Source organism: Benincasa hispida, chromosome 1 (assembly GCF_027475165.1).
Source record: "Benincasa hispida cultivar pf3 chromosome 1, pf3_genome.v1.1, whole genome shotgun sequence".
Lineage (NCBI taxonomy): Eukaryota > Viridiplantae > Streptophyta > Magnoliopsida > Cucurbitales > Cucurbitaceae > Benincasa > Benincasa hispida.
This window is the reverse complement of record NC_143478.1, coordinates 29878921-29899708: the sequence shown is the minus strand read 5'-3', so window position 1 is coordinate 29899708 and position 20788 is coordinate 29878921. Positions and strand designations below refer to the sequence as shown.

Sequence of the window (20788 nt, the reverse complement as noted above, 5' to 3'; positions counted from 1 at the left end):
CTATATAACCCCATGTTCTAAAATATGACAGGTTTGGTTTTTTATTCTTGAGGATTTTGTAAGATGGAATTGTGTTTTTAAACTTTGGGATTCTATTTGGGACATAACACACGGTAAGGATGATTTCGCTCCACCAATAAGACGCAACTCCTAAACTAAGTAAAGCATCAACTACTAACTCAGCTAAAGTTATATTTTTCCTTTCGGTTTTTTCGTTCATTTTAGGAGAGTAAGGTGCAGTCTTTTCGTGTATTATTCTATGTGAGTTAAAGAACTCATCAAAGCTATTTGAGTCGTACTTAGTTCCCTTATCACTTCGATTATCTTAATTTTCAATGGATTTTCTACATGGATCTTAAGCGATTGCTTGGTGATGTTTAAATTTTGGGAAAGATAAGATTTTGTGAAAAATTAGGCAAGATTTGGGAAATATATTGAATCTTGGTGTTAATTGTGCGTGATATTTCACCGAAAAATGTTGTAATATCGGGTTGGTTGTCCCATGAGATTAGTTGAGGTGCGCATAAGCTGGCTCGGACACTTATGGATATAAAAAGATTGTGTGCAACATTTCACCAAGAAAGGCCAAATATAAAGAATCGTATTAATCTTGCTCAATATTTCACTAAAAAGGTCCAAAAATGTTTGTTTTTTTTATTTAAATTTCAGTGGTCGATCTCGACCGAGATGAATCGAGAAAAACTATTTCAACGAATTTTCTCAAATGATACTAGTTGTGAATGATGAAAAGTTTTTGATGCTAATTCTAACAATTTTCCCTTATATATGCTAAATCATTATGAGTTTAATAAAAGAACTTAGAAGAATGAGTTCAAAAAGATTCATTATGCCAACAAGAGCATAGCTCTGGCATACTGTTTATACTATCAACCTCGTGGTTGAGTTAATGTCTACCTTTTTTTTTGCCATCCAAATATTGTTTGGTAACATAATTGGAATTTGAGACAATGAACAATCACTTTTGTTCCAGATGAGCACATTATTAAGTTTGAAGTCTGAAAATTCGATTCTCCACCTCATATATTGTTAAAAACAAAAATTTTCCTCGAGAAAAACCCTAATCTTTTGTCAAGGAGAGAAAAAAAGAAAAAAAGAAAAAAAGAAAAACCCCTTATTTTCACTTCATTCTTTTCCGACGGCGACTACGACGGCGAGTACCAACGACAGCAATCTTAAAGAAGGGAATCATGGTGCTGACTCAGTACGGCATCAAATATGCCGTCCACATTATCACTGCACACTTCGGAAATCTCGTCACTGTATGCTTTCCAGAGACTAATGCTCAATCTTTGCTTCAGAAATTATCAGCCTCGTCTTCTTCTTCTTCTTCTTCTCCTTCTCCTTCGTATTATCGTTGTTCATTTGTATTGTTTGTGCATTGACAGAAAGTGTGCGAAACCCTGCTCCGAAAGGGACCTCTGACGCAGACTTCTTATACGATTCACAGAACTTACCTCATCACTGGTCAACAACTCCCTTCTTATTCTCATCCAACATAATTATGTCCAAGCCTTCACTGCAGTGGCATAAGGTAGAGAGTTCTGTGTCTTTGTATTTTTTGCTAAAGCTAATTAAATTAAAGCTTCGTTAATTATTGAGAAAAAACACTCACGGGCTAAAAGAGCACCAACCCTTTTATCTCAAATTGAATCTGGACTTTAGAACTGAGTCCCACATGACTGGGATTATATAGTGTTTTGAAAGAATTTATTTATGTTGTGACTCAGTCTAAGCCCATTCGTTTCCTAAATTTATTAGCTTTGATAGGAAGATATTATATGGAATCACCTTGACACATTATTGGATAAATGGGGTTTCGAAATGGTAGTTATATTATCGGAAAGCACATCATTTGTGTACAGATTGAGCTTCTTATCATCGTTTTTGTAATTGCCTATACAGATGTTAGTTCATTTACTCATATGTCTTATCGAGAATTTTCAGCTTCAAATTAATTTATTTTCTCGGCTTATGTTTCTGATTTTGTAGTGTAGAAAACTTCTCGAGGGTCTGCTGCAGAATGGCAGGCTTTCCATGGAACAAATGGTTGAAAGAGCCCAGTCAAGTAAACATGCAGGCAAGTTTGTTACCTGGTATTTTTATTTGCATATTATTATTTTCTTCTATCTGCAGTATTATTTAATATGCTACTTTCTCTCAGTGTCTAAAAATCATGTATTGATTTCAAATTTTAAATGGAACGTTATGATTCATTATGGGGAGATTTTTAGATGGACATATCCCAGAGATCATATTAGTCCCAATATCAAATTTTATTATTCAAGCAAGAAGCTCATTTCTTTGAACAAGTGGAATTACTAAGGAGGGCGAAGGATGTCAAAGCTTTTCTCTAACTACTATATTTCTCTGATTCTAGCTAATTGGCCACTTTTGTCACCCCTTGACTTCGTTGGGGTTTCATTTATCGATTAAATTTCTATCTGTTTCAAAAGAAAAGAAAAACTTGTTTTTCTTTCATCTTCATCTTGTTTAGAAGAGTAAGATTGTGATACACAACTGGATAGAAATGCCAGAGATTATTCATAAACATTCAAGGAAAGTTTCATACAACCCAAACATTCAAGAGGTTTGGACTCTCCCTTCACAAAACAAAGACAAGTTTTTCCCTTACGTAATTAATTTACTTAAATACGAATCCATATACCATACACAACATAATTCCTAATAACTGTCCAGACCCAACTTTAGAGAAACCAACTCTCTGGCATAACTCCCTTATCCTCATTCAGCTTCCTTCGAGATTGATGTTGTTGCCTTTCTTCCTTGAATAAATATAACAGATATGTTGTGCTGTATGAGGTGTATCAAATTGGTGTTCATTTCCTAAAGGCTAAAACTGTGATACGTTTTGCTGAACATAATTTTATGAATAATCTCAACAAGCACATTAATGAAGAAATAAACATAATTTAGAAGGCGGCTCCTGCACTAAAAGTGTTTGGAACATGTATTTTCTTATAATACATCTACTATTACAAATGTTTGGTCTCTGAGGTATTGTTTGTGCATTTTTAGGAAATCATCCAATTCTCGATGTTGTACATGACAATCTATTTAAACTTTTGAATGCCCATTTTGATGAACGCTGTCCAGCCCCTGAACCAACTCTTTCACCCAAAGTTGAAGAATAGCCTCCTCCTAAAAAAAGAGGTGCTAAGGCTGCCAAGGTAACTTCATGCCTGAAACTTTTCGTGCAATATGGTGTCGGTTGACTATTACCTTTGAATCATTAAATGGATTCATTACAGATATCTAAGGTGCCAGAGACCTTAGAACAACGTCTTGTAGAATCAGCATGTCCAATGGAAGTACTAAGATTTTCAATGGGTGATACCAGAGGGGCTGAAAAGAGTGAACAATATTCACAAATTTCTGGACAGAAGGTATATATGAGAAGGTATGAGAATGTTGTATCAAATTACCAGGTTGAAACATGTTTAGTACTTGCTCATAATTTTTCTGTAATGCAAGCACGATGATCTGGAGATGGTACAAGATCCTGGAGATGCAGATGGTGTTATTCTTTGGCGTGCCAACTTTGATGAGTTTATAAGATGTCTTAGACATAAGGTTAGTATTACTTTATGTTTTATCCTTAGGAATTTTTAATACCTTCTAACAAGGTGATATGAAATACACTATTACAGGGAATGCCACGCCCCTTTACTTGCATTCATATTAATGATGGGAAAGAAAATCGGGCATGACAAACGTGAGCCATTTACTCACTTGAAACCTATTGATAGGGTACTTCTGCGTGCAACACTTTCAGGGATATTGATATTATCATTATTATTTTTCTAATTTTATAATATATGTAAACCAAGGAAAAAAAGCACAACCTAAAAGCCTTACGGTGACCTATGGGGACCCTGAGCCTACGAAGGAGGAATCAAACAAAATGCCCCGATCTAAAAAATGAGGAGAGAAGGAATATTACAATAGGATTTGTGTAAAGCACTCGATTTATTTGAGGTTGTATACCGAATGTGGTCACAAGTTGGTGGTTGATACTTGGTAATCAAGAACGGAGAGAAACGGTATTTAAAATCACAAGTTCTATTATTGCCTTATTCAAAATCAAAATATCTTGTTTTGTGTAGTGGGCAAGGAAAAACGACTAGGGGGAGAAGGAAGTAATAAACTTTCTAGGGAGCTTAGAAAGCTTGACTGTTCGATAAATTATGACAGGAAGAAAGCTTCTTGGGAAGCAGGGCAAGTTTTCTTACAATTTTGCAAATCATTTCTTGGAATGTCAGAGGTTAGTTAAAGAGCTGTTGGTGCAGGAGAACCCGAATATTGTTGTTTTGATGGAGACCAAGAGAAACTTTTTTTGTTGTAGGAGGATTTGTAGTATTTGGATAAGTAGGAAGGTTCGGTGGGAAAGCCTTGATTTAGTTGGGACCTCGAGGGGATTTTGATTTTGTGGAAGACAAGTTTTTGTATAGCATGAGAAGTGATTAGAGGTTTTTTCTCCCTTACGATCTCGTTTCTCGATTTGGAGGGGAAGGAGTTTTGGGTCACGGGGGTCTACAAACCTCCGAGGATTTGTGGGAGGAATGATTTTTGGGATGAATTGGGGGATCTTTATGGTGTGTGTGGCCCTAGCTGGTGTGTGACTGGGGATTTTAATGTTGTTCGGTCTCTGGTAGAGAAAGCTTCAGGTGGTAGTATCACTTGATCCATGAGATCCTTAAATAGCTTTATAAATGGGTGTAAACTTCTCCATGGCTTATTTTCCAAGATAATTGAATCTTTGGAATTTTTTTTTGAAAAAGGAAACGAGATTCTTCATTAAGATAATGAAATGAGACAATACAAAGTGAGAGTAATAATACAATGAAAAGACAAAACTAAAGCCTAAGGATCAACGAGTGCACTAAGACATTTCAACTAGGTTGACACCTTTTTACCACTCTCATCATTTCCGATACAATCGAGACAATCCAAAAACTAGGCTCCAAGAATAAATAGGATCCGTTACAAACAATATATGATCAGGAACGAAACGGTACAGAACCCATAAACTAAAACTAGATGACTACAACAAAGTACAACCTGCATTAAAAGACAATTCTAACAGAATATACTATAGTGGAGGGAAGATGAAAGCCTTCCAATTGAGACCGATGTCTTGGATGGAGAAGTCTTCGAAGGCTTTGGCAAGGTAGCACCATGAAGAAGTGTTGAGCCGAGCAATCTCGAAGCAGATCATCCAAGGTAAAGCTTTATCATAAGATACACGTTGATTTCTTTCAAATCACAATTCAGCTAGCAAAACTTTCACTGCATTTGTCCAAATCAACCTTGGTTTTTCTTTAAATGTGGGACCAATAAGCAGCTTCTCCATATTATCCTTGAATATATTACCAAAACTCCAACTAATATTGAAACATTCAAATAAGAGATGGCAACAGTTTACAACATAGCTGCAATTGAAGAACAAATGCAGTAGGTCTTTCGAATCTGCCAAGCAAAGGGGACAAACCTGTGGAGAAAGGCTGTGAGAGGGAAGCTTCAATTGCATTATAGCTGCACAATTGAGAAGGCCGTTGAGTATTATCCAAATTGTGATATTAATCCTCCTGGGACTTTTAGTTTTCCGTAGTGCAGTTTCTAAACTTTTCTCAATAGGGGAAGCTTTGGAGATTTGATCTACAAGGGATTTTACTGTGAAAATTCTATTAGTTTCTAGTTCCCAACTTCGTTTATCAGCAATTTGTGTAATTGTTTTTGCTGAAATAATGCAAATGAGGGTTCGAAAATCATCACACTCTTCCTCTTTTAACAGCCTTCTGAAATTAATGGACCAAGAAGTGATTGAGGAGTCCCAAAATGCGAAAGCATCACCATTAGGATTCAGGGATATTCTATAAATTCTTGGAAAGAGATCCTTTAGGGGTATAATGTCCGTCCAAGGGTCATGCCAAAAAGCTATTCTTCTTCCGTTTCCTAATTTGTAAGAAGCCAAAGCATCGACTTTTAACCAAGTTCTTGAAATGCTAATCCAAGGACTATAGAGACTGCAATTAACTTTTCCATCAGTGTTCCACCCAAACCAGCTTCTTCCGTGTATGCTTTTCACAACTTGGTTCCATAGCGCATTTTGTTCAAACATAAATCTCCATTCCCATTTAGCTAACCGGGCTAAATTTTTTGTTTTTAGGCCACTAAGACTGAGGCCACCATCCACTTGAGATCTAGAGACATAATCCCATTTGACTAAGTGATTTAGTTTGTCCCATTTGTATCGTTCCCAAAAGAAATTCCTTAATAGCCATTCTACAATTAGGGCTACCTTTTCCGACATCAAGAAAATTGATATATAATAAGTAGGGAGATGAGAAAGGACGGACTTACATAGAGTGGCACGACCTCCTTTAGAAAGGTTGTATCGCTTCCATTTCTCCAATTTTCCTTGAGTTTTTTAATCACCGGTTGCCAAAATGTAACTTTTGGATAACCACCTAAATGTAAACCAAGATACATAAAAGAAAGGTGGTTAGCCTTATAATTTAGCTTGGATGCCATGGCATACAGCTTGCTGTCATAAATGTTAATACCACATAATGCAGATTTTTTCCAATTAACCTTTTGCTCCAAGCACCACTCAAAGAATTCAATAGTCTTTCTTAAAATTTCTATCATCTTATCCTCATATTTATAAAAGATCTAGGTATCATCGGTGAATTGAAGGATGGAGACATGAACTGTATCTTTCCCTACCATAAATCCTTCAAATATGTCTTTTTCATGCAGTCTGGCCAATAATGCACTCAATACCTCGCTAACTAATAGAAAAAGAAAAGGTGGGAGAGGATCCCCTTGCCTAATGTCCCTTGTAGCTTTAATTCTTCCTTGTGGTCTTCTATTAATAAAGATTGAGAATTTTGGACTAGAAACACATCCCATTATCCATGAAATTCATCTAGGATCAAAGTTTTTTCCAGCAATAACTTTTTCAAGGAAGACTCAATCAATTCGGTCAAAGGCTTTTTCTAGATCAAGTTCTAGAATCCACCATTTTTTTCTTCTTAGAACGATATTCTTCTACCACTTCATTGGCTATGAGGATTGGATCTAGAATTTGTCTTCCCCCAATGAAAGCGCTTTGTGTAGGAGCAATTATGCTTGGCATAATTTTCTTTACACACTCGGTTAACACTTTCGCTACAATCTTGTATGTTATTGTAGTTAAGCTAATCGGTCTAAAATCCCTTATAAAGGTAGCGTTTTCCTTTTTTTGAATCAAGCAAATGAAGTTCTCCTTAACACAAGAATTTAATCTGCCGTTTGCATAAAGAGGAATTTGGAAAATGTTTTAAAGAATTCTTTGAAAGAGGCATTTTGATTGAACCGTTCCCTTTTGAAAACCTTTGTGTGCCTTATTCCTAAGAAGGAGAGTGTTGATAGGGTTAAGGATTTCAAATTGACTAGTCTTATTACTAGTGCGTATAAAATCCTCGCTAAGGTTCTCGTTAACCATTTGAGGAAAGTTCTCCCTTCGAATATTTCTAAGGCCCAATGAGTTTTTTAGTTGGGAGACAAATTATTGATCAAGCCCTCAATTGGAATAAGGCCATCGAGGATTATATGGCGAAGACAAAGGAGGGTGTAATTTTTAAAATCGACTTCCATAAAGCCTACAACCATGTTGATTGGGATTTTTTGGATAGGGTGTTGGATAAGAAAGGGTTTGGATATAAATGGAGAATGTGGATGTGGGGATATATCAGGAATGTGAATTACTCAATTTTTATCAATGGCTCTCCGAAGGGTTCGATAAAGGCCTCAAGAGGATTGAGACTAGGGGATCCTTTATGTCCTTTGTTGTTTCTCTTGGTTGTGGATGTTTTAAAGAATTCTTTGAAAGAGGCATTTTGATTGAACCGTTCCCTTTTGGAAACCTTTGTGTGCCTTATTCCTAAGAAGGAGAGTGCTGATAGGGTTAAGGATTTCAAACCGACCAGTCTTACTACTAGTGCATATAAAATCCTCGCTAAAGTTCTCGTTAACCATTTGAGGAAAGTTATCCCTTCGACTATTTCTAAGGCCCAAGAAGCTTTTATAGTTGAGAGACAAATTATTGATCAAGCCTTCACTGGGAATAAGGCCATTGAGGATTATATGGCGAAGACAAAGGAGGGTGTAATTTTTAAAATTGACTTCTAGAAAGCCTACGACCATGTTGATTGGGATTTTTTGGATAGGGTGTTGGATAAAAAAAGGTTTGGATATAAATGGAGAATGTGGATGTGGGGATATATTAGGAATGTGAATTACTCGATTTTATCAATGGCTCTCCGAAAGGTTCGATAAAGGCCTCAAGAGGATTGAGACTAGGGGATCCTTTATGCCCCTTGTTGTTTCTCTTGGTTGTGGATGTTTTAAAGAATTCTTTGAAAGAGGCATTTTGATTGAACCGTTCCCTTTTGGAAACCTTTGTGTGCCTTATTCCTAAGAAGGAGAGTGCTGATAGGGTTAAGGATTTCAAACCGACCAGTCTTATTACTAGTGCATATAAAATCCTCGCTAAGGTTCTCGTCAACCATTTGAGGAAAGTTCTCCCTTCGACTATTTCTAAGGCCCAAGGAGCTTTTATAGTTGGGAGACAAATTATCGATTAGGCCCTCATTGGGAATAAGGCCATTGAGGATTATAAGGCGAATACAAAGGAGGGTGTAATTTTTAAAATTGACTTCCAGAAAGCCTACGACCATGTTGATTGAGATTTTTTGGATAGGTGTTGGATAAGAAAGGGTTTGGATATAAATGGAGAATGTGGATGTGGGGATATATCAGGAATGTGAATTACTCGATTTTTATCAATGGCTCTTCAAAGGGTTTGATAAAGGCCTTAAGAGGATTGAGACTAGGGGATCCTTTATGTCCCTTGTTGTTTCTTTGGTTGTGGATGTTTTAAGTTTTATCATTTATAGGGGAGTGGAAAGAAGCATTTTTTAACCTTTTAAGGTGGGTTTTAAGGAGGTGACTCTTTTGCATTTGCAATTTGCTGATGACACGATGTTTTGCTCTGGTAAGGAGGATTCCTTCTTTATTCTCAATTACTTCATGGGGTTTTTTTAAGGCAATGTTAGGTTTAAAATTAATATAAGCAAGTGTTAGATTTTGGGAATAAACGATGAGCATGATAACCTTATTAGATAGATGAATCTGGTGGGTTGTGAGGTTGGTTCTTTTCCCTCTTCCCATTTTGGTTTTCCCGTTGGGAGTTAATCTGAGCTAGCTCGTTCTGAGATGGTCCCACAGAGAAGATAAGAAAGAAGTTAGCTTCGTGGAAGAGAAGTTTTTTCTCCTAAGCTTGGAGATTGACCCTTATCAGATCAGTGTGGAGCGGGATCCCCATGTTTTACTTTTCCCTTTTCTATGCGCCTGTTTCGATTTGTAAGAACATTTAGAAGCTCATGAGAGATTCTCTGGAAAAGAGTGGAGGAAGGGAATGGGCCTCATCTCGTCAGTTGGGAAGCTGTTGGGAAATCAATGAATCAGGGGGGTTAGAGCTTGGAAATTTAAGTTCACGCAATAGAGCTTTGTTGGCTTAATGACTTTAGCGTTTTGCCCTTGAGCCCAAATCCTTGTCCTCTAAGAAGTACAAACACAGATACGGATACATGTTACGGATACGATACGGTACGACGATACGTTAATTTTTAAAAAACTAAGATACGGATACGTCGAAGATACGTTATATATATATATATATATAATGTCTAATTAATTGTTTTAATACTTATTTTAAGTTAGATTAAAATAGATTCAAGAAAAGAGTGAAAACTTGAAAAAAAATCTAGTAATGTCGAGTGATTGTTGAGCAATTAGAGTAGATGGTAGGAAAGAAGTAGAATATGAAGATTGAAGAATGAAGTTGTGGATGAAGGGAGTGTGAACCATGATTTAAATAGTGAAAGAGAAGAGAAGAATGAAGATTTAATTATGTTTCGGGTTTTTTTTAATTTTTTTTTATATTTTATCATTTTTAATTTATTTTGTTTTGGATTGCTCAATTTAAGTGGACTTTTATGTTTGGAAGTAATTTTAAAATGGTTGAAATCACTTTTGTCATTTTCAAAATCACTATGACATGTTTAATTCTTCAAAACTAATTTTGATGATATGAAAAGTGCATTTAAAAGTATAAAATTTAAAACTAAATTAATTTTGAGTAATTAAAAGTGTGTTTTTGAGTGATTTTAAAAATGAAAAAAAGTGATTTTTGATGATTTTAAAATCTCTCCTAAATACGTGTAAGTTAACAATAAATACGTGTAAGTTAGAGAAAAAGAGAATTGAGTAGATACATCATTACTCATCATCGTAATCTAATTCAAATTATTCATCAGCACTTGAACTATTATTGGGAGATAATTGTTCTTCATCATCATGTTTATGAAGTCAGGATCGCCATGTATAGTAATTGGTCTTTCCACAACTGTAGGAATCTAGTTGTGCGTTTTCAACATCATCCACTTCCGGTACATCCCATATTCGTTTATTTTGGACTACTTGAACAACTTTCCAATTGCTACCATGTTTGATGTCATCAATGTAAAAGACTTGTTGTGCTTGGATAGCAAAGATGAAAGGCTCGTCGACATACCAAAAGTGTGATGTATTGATCGATTTGTATCCTAAATCCACATGTGTCCTATTACTTTTGTTGTTATTTGTGTCAAACCATCTACACTTCAACAAGAAAACGCGTCTTCTGTTCACATATTAGAAATCTAATACTTCGTCTATAACACCATAGAAATTGTTATCTACACTTGTGTTCTCACTTATCTCCCCGGCCACTAGGACTCGACTATTTTGTGTAGCTCGACGATTATCACGCTCAACAGTGTGAAATCGTACCCCATTAACAATGCATCCATTGTAAGAGCGCACCTCAAACGAAGGTCCTATTGCAAGTGAAAAGAAATCATCAGAGATATCTTCTCTTTCGCGCTGTTGTAGAACTTGATAATTACTTATACATTAAAAATGAATACGGAAAATGAATCATCCCTCAACTGTTGCCTACAAAATGATTATGTATACCTGAGATTTGAACCAATCGGGAAATTTGCGTTGATGTTTTATATATAAGTCAGAGGCACTTTGAGCTTCACGACGAATTAACCTCAAATGTTGCCTACAAAATTGATCATTTAAATGTTATATCAAAGGAGATACCCTAGAATTTAGAAAAGGAAAAAGTTTGAAACGTACTTGTGATAGTCTGTTATTTCTTTACAATTGTTGAGAATGTACCAATGTGTAATACGTTTTCCCTCCGCTGATAGCGTCCGTAAAATTGATGCCCCTAATGGTCGTACCCACTGCCTAAATAATTCAAATTCACCAAATATCTCATGATCGGGAATGTTATCATCATTTCGTTCATCTTTATTGAATCTCGTTTCAATCCCACTTAGATATCGCGAGCAGAAGTTCCATGATTCATTCATTGCATATGCTTCCGTTATAGACCCCTCAGGATGTGCTTTGTTCCGTACAAATTGTTCGTAAACTTCTTTCAATAGGATACATCCAACTGTAACTAACTGGACCCACCACTTTGGTTTCATATGGTAGATGAACTACACATCGAAAAAGGCAGATGGGAATATTCTCTCCAATTTACAAAGTATGATTATGATGTTTGCTTGTAGTCCGTTCAAATCACTTACACATATTGTCTTTGCACATAAGTCGCGAAAGAATGTACACAACTCAACAATAGCAGTGGATACGTTCTTCGGTAGGTATGCTCGAATACCAATAGGGAGTAGTCTGTGAAGCAACACATGACAGTCGTGTGTTTTCAACCCCGATATTTTTCCATCTTTGTCATTGACACATCGTGATATGTTAGATACGAATCCATCAGGGAATTTCACTGATTTCAAATACTTACAAAATGAAATCCGTTCACCATTTGTTAATGTGTATGCTGCGTGTGGTTTTATAAATCTGTTCTCGACCTGTATCAAGTGTAGATCCTTTCTTATCTTCAAATCTTGTAAGTCTAATCGAACGTTCGTTGTATCCTTTGTCTTTCCTTCAATATTTAACAATGTGCCCATCAAATTGTCGCATATGTTTTTTTCAATATGCATTACATCCAATTTATGTCGTAACAATAGTCTGGACCAATATGGAAGTTGGAAAAAAATACTTTTTTTAGTCCAGTTTAGAATTCGTCTTCTTTTTTTATCTTGCTTCGATGGATGTTTGCTAAGCACAGAAAAGTTTAACGTATTTATTTGTTGTAACATCTTTTCCCCATTCATTACGACTGGTGGAGGTCTACGTTCAACTTTTCCATCATGTTGTCTACTTCGACGCCAACTATGATTCTCCGGAAGATAACGTCGATGTCCCATAAATGATATTTTCCCTCTTATCCTGAAGGACGAGTTATCTTATTTGCATATTGGACATGTTGGATAACCTTTTATACTCCACCCAAATAAGTCACCATACGCAGGGAAGTCATTAATCGTCCATAATAATGTAGCATATAATTGAAAAAACCCACCAGCAACAGAATCATAAGTTCGCACACCAATTGTCCATAACTCTTTCAACTCTTCAATCAATAGTTGCAAGTAAACATCAATTTCCTTTCCAGGAGATTTTGGACCAGGTATGAGCAAAGACATGAAGAAGTTTGTTTCCTTCATGCATTTCCAAGGGAGCAAATTATAAGGAATTATCACCACAGGCCACATACTATAAGAAGTGCTCATATTTCCAAACGGATTGAAGCCATCTGAAGCTAATCCCAAACGAACATTTCGAGGATCTAAAGCGAAATGAGGGAATTCACGATCAAAATGTTTTCACCCCTCTGCATCAGCTGGATGTCGCAATACATCATCCGTTTCAACTCGCTTATCTTTATGCCATCTCATGTCAGAAGCGCCTTCTTTTGATGCGAACAATCGTTTTAATCTCGGTATCAATGGAAAATGATACAATACCTTATGTGGTATTTTTTTACCCTTGCCATCATTAACTTTGTACCGAGACTCACCATAAATAGGGCATTGTTGCAAATCTGCAAACTTTTTCCAATACAATACACAATCATATTTGCACGCACGAATAGACTCATAACCTAGGCCTAAATCATGCAATTTTCGCTTGGCTTCGTAAAAGGAAGTAGGTATAGAGGTGCCAACTGGAAACGCTGCTTTTAACAATTCCAGCAACATATCAAACGATTTGTTTCTCCAGCCGTTTAGAACTTTGATATGCATCAACTTCACTAAAAAGTTTAAGGACGAAAATTGCGAACACCCAGGGTATAATTCATTACGTGCTTCGGTCATTGAATCCTCGAATAAGTTCGTGGTATCTCTTTCTTGACCATTAAAGGACATTTCATTATTCTCAATCCTTCATTCATTTGCATTTTCGTTTTCAATTAGAACTTGTAAATCGTTTATAAGATTCAACATCTCATTTTCTTCGACAACATTACTCTCTATACTATCTACTTCAACATCCTGTATTGAATGACTTGTATGACTTCTATATAAGTTTACTGGCTTTTCATGATATACCCATTCACAATATGAGGGAGATATTCCATATGTTAATAGATGTCGTTCCACAATATCTATTTTTTCCCAAATTGAATTCATACAATTCTTGCATGAACATCTTTTTCGTTCGGAATCATTTACATGAAACCTTGCCATATCTAAGAACTATGATACTCCTCTATATTCCATTGATAACTTATTCTTTAGTTTAATCCATTCTTTATTCATCCTTAAAAATAAATATTTTCTAACCAACTTGTAATCCAAAACAATAACTTGGATTAGAGGACAAAGTACAAAGTATTATTAAGCATTGAGTTCCATAATTTTCATTTCTTAAGGCAAAATAAACACATAGATCCCTAAACTGTTTAAATTGTCTTAACAACTTTCAAATGTTTTATTTAGTACGTCTCCAAGCTTTCAATTTTGTGTCTAATATAGGCTTTTCATCTATTTAACATCTTCTAAAATTTACAAGCCTATTGGACACAAAATTTAAAGTTCAATTTTCTATTAGACACAAAATTTAGTTTTATGTCTAGTAAATTCTTTAAACTTTTTTAAAATATTAAATGCGTTAAGTACAATATTTTAAAAAAGTGGGGAAGAAGAAGGGATCTGGTTTAAACCATAATTTTGGGGGAGTGATAATATGGATCTCGGACCTATGAATGGGGATATTTCCGAAACTGGTCTTTTATGCCCGCAAGAGGAAAGAGTCTCTATCTACACAGTTAGTGCCGCTGGGGAATTCACACGAAAGGGAACGAGGAATTCTCATTAATTTGAGTTTTAAACATACTAGTCATGAGGTTTTCATAAGAGGGTTTGAACAAGACAATACCTTTGTAGTTCTCTTCAGATTTCAGCGGAATCTCCATAAGTTTGAGCTGAATTCTTCAGATAGAGATCACCAACAAAATAAAAAAACCATTGATTTATTTCCAACCAATTCATAATAATCCACCAAATTGCAGAAATTGTAACATATATTACAGTAATTTAAGTAATCCATGACCTTAAGAATTAAAAGGAAAAAAAACTCAATCCACAATAACATCCACAATCCATAATTCATAATTCACATTAGATTACCAACATGCTAGAAATTAAACATTAGCAACATTAATTACCAACATTAGTAACATGCTAAAAATTAAACATTATCAACATTACCAACATGCTAGAAATTAAAAACAATGGCTTAAAATAAGATACAAAATAAGAGAAAATAAATGAAATGGATGTGCACGAACCTTGATGAAAGCTTGAAAATCAACAACAAATTTGCAAGCAATGAAGGGGGAAGGCGGCGCGAAGGGGGAAGGGCAGGCGGCAGTGCAGGCGTGAAGAGGGGCGGCGACAGGGGGGGAGTGGCGGGGGCGTGAAGGGAAGAAGGAAAATGGGGTGGCAGGTGTGAAGGGGGGCGGCGGAGGAGGGGGGTTAGGGTTTTTTGAGAGGGAGAGAGAAAAAATTTTGGGGGAGTGGGGAAGAAGAAGGGGTCTGGTTTAAACTCCAGACCCCTCTCTCGATGTCGCCTGACGGGTGTCGGGAGATCCATCGACACCCGGCGTCGGGAGTTCCCGTTTTTCTGTAGTGAACTTAGAAAAAAAATCTTACGAAAATTCATTTTTATTTAAATATTTTTGATAAAAACTCCTTAAAATAAAAAATCTTGCAATTCTTTCTTAAAAGTGTTTTTATATAAATTTGTCTAGTTTGTTATATACTAGGAGTCTTTTTATTAATGTTTTTTAAGGTTGGCTAATGGCAGTCACTGGAGGTTGTTGGAGGTGGAAATCAGAGTTGGCTCGTGGTGGTTGGCCGACGGTGGTCGTTGGAAGGTGGCGGCCGGAGTTGGTTGACGGCGATTGTCGGAAGTGGTGTTCGGAGGTTAGTCGACGTACTTCCTATACTCTCCCTCCTTCGATTTGCTCTCATCTTTAGCTCTCCCACTTTTGATTCAGTCATTCGTCAGCTTCAGGCTCGATTCCATCTGCCTCTTTCGATTCACGTTAGTACTTAGTCCTTCGTTCAACATTCAACCATTTTGTTCATTAGCTTCAGCGTTCAATCATTTCATTTGTCAGCTTTAGCGTTCAGTCGTTCCATTCTTCGGTCATCTACTTTCGTCATCATTCAACTGTTGTTCAGCTTCAGGCTGTGGGTTTCTAGACTTCTTTCAATCTGTAAGTTTGATCCGTTCATCTACTTCTTTTGATCTATAAGTTTGATCTCTTAAATCTTTTACATTCGTTTGACATTTTTCTCGTGGCAAAGCGATCTTCCTCCACAGCTTGAAGAAATGGATTTGTGGGTTTTTAATACTTTTCTTTTAAAGTGGGGTTATTACGATGTTTGTTTGAAGTTTGAAGTTTGGAATTTGTAATATATATTAGATATTTTGATTCATGTTTTCCTTTTAAGGTGGTTGTTAATGTTCTTGTTATGACGATTTTAAATGTATCTAAAAAAAAGGAAAAAGGAAAAAAGAAAAAAAAACATAACCCGACAGTCCAATCCAACCCAACCCGAATGTTGGGTTGGTGACCCTATTTGGGTCATTCGGATAGCTAACTTGACCAATCCAAATTTTTGGATTGATCCAAAAATTTCCTGAACCCAACCTAATCCGTGTACATCCTTAATGCACGGTTTGATTCGGTCCGATTTTCAGCAAAACCAATGACCAAACCGAACAGATCGGTTTGCAACAACATTGAACCGCTGAAAACTGACCGTAATCGGTTTAGGTTTCTGAACCGAACCATCTTGATTCGGTCCAAGTCGGTTAGTTTAGAACCAGTTTTTTTTTTTTTTTTTTTTTTTAATAATTTCTTCCCGAACCCAAATACAAAATCCATTTTAAATACCAAATCAATTTTAGTTTCTTTGTTGCGTTAAATAAATGGAGCTGGAGCTGAGGAGATCGTAGAGTGTGCTGTTGAAGTTCCGCTGGATGTGGTGACAGGCGGTGGAGCTGAGAAGATCGTGGTGGACCGTCGAAGTGGCAACTGGCGATGGGTTAGGGACTCAGGGGTGTGCGGCTGAAGTGCAGCTAAAGCTAAGGAAAGGAGAGCGTGGAGGTGGCGACTGACGGCGATGGTAGACATTAAAGTTGAAGAAATGGTGGATGGATCTCTTTAGTTTTTAGCGTTTTATTTGTTTCAATTTTGTATTTTTAAATATTGGGTATAGGCTAAAGGCAGATGGGCTGATGGACTTTTGGGCTTTTAAATTAAAAGAAATTATGGTCTTTTAGGTCTTGAATTGAAAACCGAATCGAAGTGGTCGGTTCTATACATCAGTGAACTGAAGGTGTTATTTATTAAAAAGAAACTGGACCGAACCAGTTGGTTCGGTTCGGTTCAATTTTGTCCAACTCTAGATGTAACTAGAAAAAACATTGAAAGGATAGTTAATATTTAATCAGGTAACATAATGATTGCTTGTCTTTGTTTCTTCATTTTTGTGTATCGTAGACGGTTAGAATCAAAACGATCTGTCCAAACCAGAGCCTTGTCGTGGAAAACTCTCTGATTTCTTTCAAACCAGATCTATGAGGTTAGAGTTTTAACTGTGTTATTCCAAAGTATTTGAGCTTTAGAGGGGGAGTAGAAGACCAACTAAAACTTGAGACATATTTTCTCTAGTTGACTTTCCGAAGGCATGAGATAAGTTGAAGAATGAAAATAACTTCCACCAACATTTCCTTGTATAAGAGCATTCAAACAGTAGGTGTTGTAGATCTTCTCTATTAGCTTGACAATGGACACATAGAAAGAGAGGCATTTGTCTCGAAATTTGTGTTGAAGAGTAGCCGAACGATTTAGGGATCCAAAAAATAGAATCCAAATCAGCATGTTAATTCTTTTGGTGCTTTTGGATTTCCAAAGGTTTTGATAAATTTCTTTGTCTAACCGGTGAAGGAATTCAAATATTTAGACAGATTTAATCGAAAATCTTCCAGATGACTCCAAAGACCATATCCGGGAATCTGAATTGTAATTAACTCTTCTGTTTTCTATTTGAGATAATAATTGCTGGAATTTTAAGGTCTCTTCCTCTTTGAGTTGTCTGCTGAAAATTAAGTTCCAAGAACTCTATTAAAATCCTAGTGGTCATTAATACTTCCATTAGGAAATGAGGCCACATGAAATAGTCTTGGATAGTTCTTAAAAGATAAATCCGAGCACCAAGAATCGGACCAAAAGTAGATGTTCCTACCATCTCCAAGTTTAAAGTGTGCAAGGGACCCAAAATCTTTCCACAGCTTTGAGATGTAGATCCAAGGGCTTCTTAAACTCAGCCCAAACTTACCCGAAGTGTGCCAACCGGTGTCGGAACCCATTTTGTATAAATACCCCTTTAAGCTTATTCTCTATGTCGTTCATCTTAGTTTGATTAATTTTGGCTTTTGCCTGTGCACTTACAAAACTATTACTTTCATTATCATTACTTAAAACAATAGTATTGTAATGAAGATCTCATTCTGGTGACTATTTCTTCCATGCTTTCTCAATGTGTGTATACTGTGTATGTGGACAAGTTCAAATACTGACTTCTTCCTGTGGCAACTATTTTTCAGCTTCTGAGTATTCCACCAGATAATCACAATGAGCCGCTCAAGAAACGATTTAATCGTTTAAGGAATGTCAGAGGACTCCTGCAGCCGTCGCTGCTGAAGCTCAAAGATTCTAGCATTTTCATGACTTGTAAATGATGTAGATTAGTGGCATTGAGGAGTGTATGTGGAGGAAGCTTCTTTCGAACTTCAGAAGAAAAATTGTGGTTAGCACTGTTTTCTTCCTTCTATTAGAATACAAGAATTTCATTGTCCTTATAAATGTTGTTTGATTGAGGTTAATTATGGAGTGTGGGATATGAGAGACTTCTCTATCACAATAGGTTTTAGTTTTTGGGATTAACATAGAGGTATTTTTTTCCCCATAATGTTTTGTACATTTGAAATTTTATATTTAAATTGAAAGAAAATTATATTATTTTTGTTTGTTAAAAAAATACAGTTAATATTATTTGCAAGTGTCTTAAATCTCAAATGATACTCTTGTAATGTTTATTAGTTAATAGTTTACTCTTACATGCCTTTGATCTAGGGGTGGACAGTGAAACTGCAGAAACCAACAAAATCGACAACCGCGATTTAGTGCGGTTCCATGTAATACTGAAACTGAATTAATCGGTTCAGTTTGGTTTAAATTTGTCACACACACACTAGACCTCTCAATCTCGGCTCTCAAGTCCCGTCAGTCGTCATCCTCCCCCTTCACAATTCATGGTGAGACGCTGAGACCCTCATCAACACCTCCTCCATACCTATCCACGGTTCCACCTCCATGGGCACGGGCCCACGACTCTTCGAACGTGGACACGAACGTCTCTCTCAAGTCTCAAGTCTCTCTTAGTCTCTCCCTTTGCTCGGTAGGTTCTTCTCCCTCTTTCAAGTTCTTTAAAATTTGTCATACTAACTGGTCAATTGAAGCCCTTTTCAAGTTCTTTTTCCTTTTCAAGATCTGCATCAAATTTTCTCTGATTTTCTCATACACAGACATACACACCGATTTTCTCGATTTTCTCTGTTAAAGGGTTTTTGTTTGTTTATTATTTCACTCCACAACTCTTCTTTTCCTTTAATAAACAAATTAGACTGTTAATATCAGTAAAATCCTATGTTATTCGTGTGAAAGAATCTTTATAGAGAACCCCAAATTAGACTGTTAAAATAGAGTTTTCATTTTGAATTTTGAGAGTAATAATTCAAAATTGTTAGTGTGTGGAAGGGAGATTCATGGAGAAGGGTAATTAATGATGATGATCAGGGAAATTGGGGTTTTGGAAGTTGAATAATGAGGAATTTTTTGAGTTTGATGAGATGATAAAGCTTGGAGTTTGTAAAAGAGGTGGTTGTTGTTGATGAAGTAGTTGTTTTTCCTCTTCTTGCTGGTTTAAATTGAGCTCTTTTTTTCCCTCTGATTTTCTCTGTTTATGGGGTTTTTGTTTGCTTATTCCACTCCACGCTTTCAATTACTTATTAACTTGTGGATAATTTAATTTAATTCATTTAACTTTTTTCACTTTTAATCTGTTTGTAATATGACCCACCTATGTTTTATATATTATAGGTACCATCACAATTAACAACAATTTCAATGATGATGTTATTGAGATGCTTCCACCACCACAACAAGATCGAAGTGGTGAGACGATTTCAAATACAGTCCCTCGAGCGGGGCTCTTTTTCTTCCGGGGAGGCAAAGTCGTCCCCTCTACTAATCGAACCCCCTTTCTCTAATAAGTCGAAAGTCTTTGTAAACATGTTAAAGGGCTCCCATCTTCGGTGGGTCCACCTTTCCAAGACTGAGAAAGCCAAACATTTGGACAAAGCAAAGCTAAACAAATCCAAACGAATAATATACTATGTTACTGGTCCAGACATACAGCCTTCCTTACGGGGAGAGCTATAAAGAGAAGACCGTTTCGTGCTTTTTGTGCATTGGGGTACACCCATAGGTGGTGCACGCCATTTCAAAAAGAAGAAAGAGGAAAAAATTGTCTATGGTGTGGGTTCTGAATATAGTGATAACAATCCTCATGTTAAACGTAATTATTATGATAAGGTGTATGCATGTCATCTTAGAAGGAATGGAAATTCAACTATGAAAATGCATTTTAAACACTATTGTTAAAAAAAAAAAATCCTTACTAAATTAAGAAGAGTAAGTTAGATGTAACACAAAATAAGTTGGTATTTAATTAGAGTGTGGGAGATAGTTCTTGTTCATCTGTTAGCTATAAGATGTTTACCTTTAAGAGTGTTCGAAAACTAATTACTGAGATGATTACAATTAATGAGTTGTCATTTAAATTCTTAGAATACCAGGGATTTAATTTGTGGATAAGTTGCCTTTTAAATCCAATAGTTATATATGTGGTGCGGTACGGTTCAATTCAAACTGTAAAAATGTTGTGGTTCGGTTTTGCACATAATTTTCTTTAAAAAATCGATTTTGTTCGGTTTGGTCATGAAATCGAACTAAATCGAACCGTTTTCACCCCTACCTTGGCCAATCCATTGGGGAATGTTACAAGTTCAAATCATGGTTTGCCACTTGATGAAAATATGGAGAGGCATAGATTTTAAAGGAATTTCATCCAAAATAATAATA

General features: G+C 36.2%; 1 protein-coding gene and 1 pseudogene across 17 annotated transcripts; one reads left to right on the top strand and one right to left on the bottom strand.

Annotated features, from left to right (window-relative positions):
• Window positions 1-1043: 1043 nt before the first annotated feature.
• On the top strand, window positions 1044-20285 carry LOC120087353 (uncharacterized). 17 transcript variants are annotated; one of them, XR_016528473.1, is made up of 12 exons: window positions 1044-1280; window positions 1407-1552; window positions 2016-2098; window positions 3058-3209; window positions 3291-3439; window positions 3514-3612; window positions 15376-15494; window positions 15569-15615; window positions 15692-15790; window positions 18190-18392; window positions 18719-19043; window positions 19745-20285. XR_016528473.1 is itself a non-coding variant. In XM_090312002.1 (10 exons), exons 5-10 carry the CDS (start codon window positions 3345-3347, stop codon window positions 18210-18212), a joined length of 468 nt encoding a protein of 155 aa, XP_090168128.1. In that variant the 5' UTR covers window positions 1046-1280; window positions 1407-1552; window positions 2011-2098; window positions 3058-3209; window positions 3291-3344; the 3' UTR covers window positions 18213-18604. The 17 variants fall into 17 exon arrangements, 1 of the variants encoding a protein (XP_090168128.1); XR_016528469.1 differs by having other exon boundaries at window positions 1046-1280; window positions 2011-2098; window positions 3291-3425; XR_016528472.1 differs by having other exon boundaries at window positions 1047-1280; window positions 2011-2098.
• On the bottom strand, window positions 12452-14557 carry LOC150038372 (uncharacterized; annotated as a pseudogene).
• Window positions 20286-20788: the final 503 nt, after the last annotated feature.